At 49.3% G+C, this 6,227-nt stretch overlaps 1 protein-coding gene across 1 annotated transcript in view; it reads right to left on the bottom strand.

Moving 5' to 3' along the window:
• Nucleotides 1-6,227, bottom strand: part of Kdm2b (lysine demethylase 2B) — a gene marked incomplete at its 3' end in the record, with an annotated part of 122,945 nt that overhangs the window by 9,444 nt on the left and 107,274 nt on the right. The window contains exons 14-19 of the mRNA XM_031391148.1: nucleotides 2,616-2,759; nucleotides 1,679-1,765; nucleotides 1,241-1,501; nucleotides 913-1,026; nucleotides 317-355; nucleotides 5-159 (exon numbers count right to left, since the gene is read on the bottom strand). Of these exons, the coding sequence (XP_031247008.1) occupies nucleotides 5-159; nucleotides 317-355; nucleotides 913-1,026; nucleotides 1,241-1,501; nucleotides 1,679-1,765; nucleotides 2,616-2,759 (800 nt within the window). The remainder of the gene's footprint in view (nucleotides 1-4; nucleotides 160-316; nucleotides 356-912; nucleotides 1,027-1,240; nucleotides 1,502-1,678; nucleotides 1,766-2,615; nucleotides 2,760-6,227) is intronic.

Raw genomic sequence — 6,227 nt, forward strand, 5'->3', positions numbered from 1 at the left:
AGTGCTGGGCCCTGCAGTGGGTGAGCTGGAACGGGACTGATCACTTTCCCGGGACTTAGGAGGCGCCTCAGGCAGATCGTCCTCTGGTTCCTGTTTAAAGCGCCGAAGGGGCTTGTTGGCCAGCGATAGACGATCCTCAGCGTTCTTCCAGGACCGCCGCTGCAGGAGAGAGGGAAGGGTGAGGATGGATGGCCTGGGATTAACCTACTCAGTTTGGGGCGGCCCCCACCCCAGGTTTCCCAACCCTATCATGGGCTCTAGCTGGGCTCCCGACGGCTTAAGCAGGCTGCAGGTACACAGGGAGGGAGGGTGGTACCTTTTTCCTGAAAAGCTTATCTTCTTTGCCAGGTTTTAGCTGTCATAGGAAGAAAGGACAAAGAGCTTGCTTCTGGACTGGAGAAAAATTGTCCCCTTTACACCCCACCACACCACAAGCCCAGTCTCTTCAGTAAGGGCTAGACGGACATCTTTCTATAAAGCCATGTCTTTCACATCTAACAGACAGCCTGATCTTTTCCAGAAATAATGGAAGATGGTCAATTGTTCCCACCCAGCTGACCTCCCACCTGAAATAGACCAGAGATGGCAGTTGCCCATGACAGTTGCCCACTAACAGCAGTGTCATGGCTGAAGGAGCCCAGAGCTGAAGACCAGGCAGGAGAAACCCTAGCCAAGCCTAAGCCGGGAGCTTCTCCAGCGCCACCTTGTGGCTACTAATGGCAAGACCCATAGCAAAGCACGGCTACCAGGATCTTTCTTCCCAGCTGCAGCTTCCCCAGCCAACAGAGCTTCTCCACCTCAGAGCCTCTGCTGGCCTCAGCAGCAACGGCCAAGGGTACTGGGGAGTGGGGAGGAGGACAGCCTGGACCTCAGGAGGGCCCAGGGCCTCAGGAGGGTGGGGCGTGGGAGCACCTGCTGCTGGAAGTAAGTGAGACTGGATCTCCACCAAGGGCTGAGACTGCTGCCTAGAGGGGGCCTCGGCGAGAGGTGAGAGGAGGAACCGGGGGACGTTTGAAGCGTCGAGGCCTAAAGGGGGTGGGAAGAGGAGTGACTTCGCTGGCTTTTCTCTTTCTTTTGGGCCAGGCTCTCAGGATTTGGGTGACCTGCTCAGGGCAGCTCATAAGAGGCCAGGATCCCGAATTGTACCCATTAACTTTCCCTGATCCCCACCCCACACCCCATACCTAAGGACCAGCCACACCACCCTTCTGCTTGCTACCCGGGCCTTCCCAGTTCGTACTCGTTTGCGTCCACTCAGCTCTTGGGGCTTCTCGTATTTCCGCTTCCTCCTCAGGTGCACATCATCAGACTTTCGGCGGAGGATGCCATCTGCAGGCACCTTCTTGGGGTGCTCGTCTGACCTCCGACGGGGAGCCTCTTCACACTCACTTCTCCGCTTGGCAGGCTCTTGCCCTTCCTTGTTGTCCCGGTTCATCTTCTGCTCCTTGAGCAAGGAGCCAGGCAGGTTGGAGGCATACTTAAAGCCAGGGCCACGCTTTTGCTTATAGGCCAAAAAGAGAGAACAACAATCCAACTGTATATCTTTGAACTTGCTCCTCTTTTCCCAGCCCGCTGCACCCCACCTGACTGACAACTGGGGACAGGCTGGTCCTGGCAAGGCCCAGCCCATGCCTGTCTGCCAACCCGACCCAGCCAGGGACTTGGAGTCCGCACTCACTTTCCCGGTCTTGCCGGCATGGTTACACTTCGGACACTCCCAGCAGTTGGGAAGCTCATCGTTGACCACACCCTCTGATTCCTTAATCTGCAAGGACAAGACAGGACTCAGTGGACAAGGAAGGGTGCTCAGAGGGTCCACAAGGACACAAGGTCACTTCAAAGCCCGCATACCTCAGCATTCAACACCCCTCTCTAAAGCCGTGTCTATCTTGTGCCTAGCTTAAAAGGAAGGACCCACCACGTGGTTGTGCCATTTATCTTAGCTGAGCTCAAGAGAAATAGTGAAGCAATAATTACCAGGAGAGGCTGGCTTCCAAAGCCACGGGTGGCATGGCACCCCCTTCGGGTGGGTGTGGCGAGGGAACGAAGGCCCTCACCCCTTGCAGCCCACAGATATGAAGGCTGGAACAGAGACATGTGCCAGCACAGAATGTGTTCTTCCTTTCTAAGGTGGAATCAGCTGCCTGAGCCAGGCAGGCACAGAGGTCACCCACAAGGCATTCCTGCCCTAGCATATCACAGGAACCGGTTTTTGGTGCGGATGCACAGGAGAAGAACCACCTATTGTTCAGGGCCCGCCCTCCTTGGCCCAAGCTCTTTTCTCCCAGAGGCCCCAGGTGTCATACACGGGTTTCTGTCTACTGAGATGGTGAGAACCTGCTGTAGTTCTGAGGTTCTACTGGGTGTTCAGAATGAACCGAGTTTCTCAGTCTGGACACTACTTCAAACTCTTCCTGTCTTGGACTTGGCACCTGACAAAGAATGCCCTAGAACTGAGGGCTCTCTAGGAATTAAGCATACCACCCATGTATCTTCACCACTTGAGCAGCAATCTCTAAGGAGGGAACCTAGCTGCCACATCAGAACCATCAGAACTATCAGACCCTGAAGCATGGGGGATGGGCTGGGGTACCCAGAGCATATAGGGATGCTACCTTAAGACATCCAGGGTGGATGATCTCGTTGCAGATGGAGCACTCCATGAGCATGAGGTTAAACTTGCCTTCTTCCTCCTCTACTGTGTCCTCCTTCCCTGCTTCGCCACACACAAGGCACACGGCGGTGTGGGGCAGCACTGGCTGAGGACCCAAAAAACAAGCAAGTCATCAGGGAGTGGAGACAGGCCCCTGGGGACTCGACCTGCCAGCAATCAGAAAACTGCTCAGGCAAATGTATTCACCTGTTTATACTATCAGTGTTATGTACTCTACAGGATCTAGGAATACAGCAATGACCAAAACGGATAAAAACCTCTCGTATGTACTCTACAGGATCTAGGAATACAGCAATGACCAAAAACGGATAAAAACTTCTCGTATCCTGAGCTTACCTTTTAGAGGAATGAGGCAGACAAAGTGAAGAACATACTCTGTTCATATCAACAACTCTAAGTGTATCCACAGAGGGCTTAGAGCTCTTCTTACCACTGTTATCAAAGCACAATCCACAGCCTCAGTTCGCAAGACCTCAAAAGAGGACTCCGGTCATTCCCAACTTGAGAAGGAGCAAGATGTGATTTGCATTCTGTGATAAGAGCACCAAAGCACGGGGTGCGATAACAGTACCAAAACATGAGTGAGTTGGGCAGTGGTGGCCCATGCCTTTAATACCAGGACCTAGGAGGCAGAGGCGGGCAGATTTCTGAGTTCAAGGCCAGCCTGGTCTACAGAGTGAGTTCCAGGACAGCCAGGGCTACACAGAGAAACCCTGTCTCGGAGCAGGGGAAGCATGGGTGGGTGAAAGTGTTGGGACCTCACTAAAGTGCCAGGCCTCACCACCCTGTCAACCAGTCAATCACCCAGGACCACATGCATACCGAAGAAAAGATCGTCAGTTCTACTTAAGGTCTTTGATTACTAACTTCACAAAAACCTTCAGCCCTTGAGCACACATCCTTTTCACACAGGAAATATGCACGCAATACTTCCCCATGCCTGGGACCGTTATCAAAGAAAAAATGCATGTGACTATGCTTTGTGCTCAACTGACCACCAGGTTCTCCATGGAACATCTTTATTTTATTTTTTCTGCTATTTATTAATTACAGACAAGGTTTCACAACGTAGCCCAGAATATCTAGAAACTCATGACCTGCCTGCTTCAGTCTTCTTACAGAGACTGGCGTGAGCTAACATGTCTAGCTTGGAATATAATTTTATTTGAAAAAGTAGAAAAAACAGTAGCTGCTGTTGTATTTTCTTGAAGACTTAAGATCTGATCCTGTCATTAAAAACCAAAAAACCCAATTTGCCAATTGGTACACAAAATTCAAGACTAAGAGCTAATGAAATTTTCCTTTACCTGGTACTCTTTCTATGGCCAGGAACAGGCTTTCTTATAGAATGATAATAATACTATCAAGTGTGATTTATGTACATATATTTAGAGCACGCTGCAGTTGATGGGGAATGGCCTCAGTCACCAGTGTGTAAGTTACAAACAACTGCAGGAGCAAGGCCAAGACTGACAACTTTTAATGAAACAATATGAAAAGCTGAGTTACAATTTCAGATTCCATCTTGCCACTCACTAACTTTAAGGTGCTACCCCAGGGCAGTGACTCACACCTTTAATCCCAGCACTCAGCAGGCAAGAGGATCTCTGAATTCAAGGCTAGCCTGATCTACTATGTGAGTTCCGGGACAGCTAGGGCTACACAAACACACACACACAGACACACACAGACACACACAGACACACACACACCCCACCACCACCAACAAAAAACCCCAACCAACCAATCAAAAAACAGTAAGTAAATAAAATAAAGATAAAAGAACCTGTGGGTTCTGGTGGCTCTTCAAAGGACCCAGGCTTATCTACAGGAGCTCTTGGCCTGTTCCTCCCTTGCTCACAATCTGTGGGAGGCTGGATTTTTCCTCAGCCTCCATCCAAATCAACATGTCTAATTGGTGGTATATAGAAGCAGATATGAAAACACAAGTCGTAATGAGCCAGATACAAGAGATTTATAGAAACATGAGATAATATCATTATTTCCCCTTACTAATTACTTTTATTTTTGAAAATATAGACTTGGCTCTCATAAAAACGTGTCATTTGTGAACATACTTATTTTTAAAATAAACCTAAACCAGTTTTTTAATTCCTCAATTGTAATTTCAAATACAACATTAGGTTGATAAGATCTTTTTAAGACCACATTATTTGAAAATTCCTATAAATGATACACAGTGAGGCCAGGGGCCAAGTTAGATCTTCAGCCTTCCTGTGCCAATTAGTGCCTACTACACAGGGGAAGTACCATCAGTTTTAATCAAAGTGCTTCGCAAGGACCTCAAAATAATCTGGGATACATATGTTACTCAGAAGAGTTTAAAAGGCTCTGTGAGGCTGGGTATGCTAACAAGCACCTTTATTCCCAGCACTCAGAGACAGGTGGGTCTCCTGAGTCCAAGGCCAGCCAATGCTCTACAGGAAGACTAAAACGGAGTCACAAACCACCCACACTTTTAAGGAACCTGTCTGTGGAAACTATTGGTTTGGAACATAGTGGCTCCTAGACCTTACCACACTGGAAGTGACCCATGACTATCTGCAGAGGTAGAAAGATAGAGGAAACCTGTGTGGTATGCTGTTTTATCTCTGCAGGTGCCCGGCTAGGTGGCTCCTTGCGCACACAGCCTTGTTAGCTGGAGACTCTTGTGTCTCCTGGCTTTCCCTATCAACACATGGCTTCCTGAATTGGCTAAACGTTTTTTTTTCCACCCCAAAAAATATTGCATTCTGTAGCCCAGGCTCATTTGGCAATTGCTGCATTGAGAACAGGCAGGCCTCACACAATCCTAGTCAATCCTCCTGCCTCAGCCTCTAACCTTTATCCATATGTGACCCATATGCCCTGCTCCTCCCCCAGTGTGTATGGAGTCTCCCTCCTTTAGGCTCCCTGTCTCCATGTGGCTTCATAAGCAGACACAGACATCCCCCTTGCTGCCCAACCTCATCTCCACGCCAGGATCTCTGAGCAGCCTCACCTCTGTAGCCTCAGAGTCGTCAACCTCAGACCTTCCTCTTGCTTCCACAGGCCGTTCTCACCAAGCCTAGTCTACTCTATTCACACCAAGCTGAGCTCCTTGTCATAGATGCCCTGACCCACCATTCTTCCCAGGCTGGCAGTTTCCTTGTGCAGCTCCTCTGACCTTGCTCTCCTCAGAGTCCTTTCTGCCTTTCTTGTCCTGTACACATCTTTTCCTTGGAGTTCAGTGAGTTGTCTTTGTTTTACCAAACACCAAGGTGGCAGCTGTTTCCTCATCACATACCCTTCTGTATCTTGCAGAATAATCACTCTCTTCATGTTGTTTGAATGTATACCTGATGTCTAGTTCACAACTTCAGATAAAAGATGACTTTTTAAAATTTTTTAAAGATAGGTCTCTTGCCAGGCAGTGGTGGCACACGCCTTTAATCCCAGCACTTGGGAGGCAGAGGCAGGCAGACTTCTGAGTTCGAGGCCAGCCTGGTCTACAGAGTGAGTTCCAGCCTGGTCTACAGAGTGAGTTCCAGGACAGGCAGGGCTACACAGAGAA

Source organism: Mastomys coucha, unplaced genomic scaffold (genome assembly GCF_008632895.1).
Source record: "Mastomys coucha isolate ucsf_1 unplaced genomic scaffold, UCSF_Mcou_1 pScaffold22, whole genome shotgun sequence".
Taxonomy (NCBI): Eukaryota; Metazoa; Chordata; class Mammalia; order Rodentia; family Muridae; genus Mastomys; species Mastomys coucha.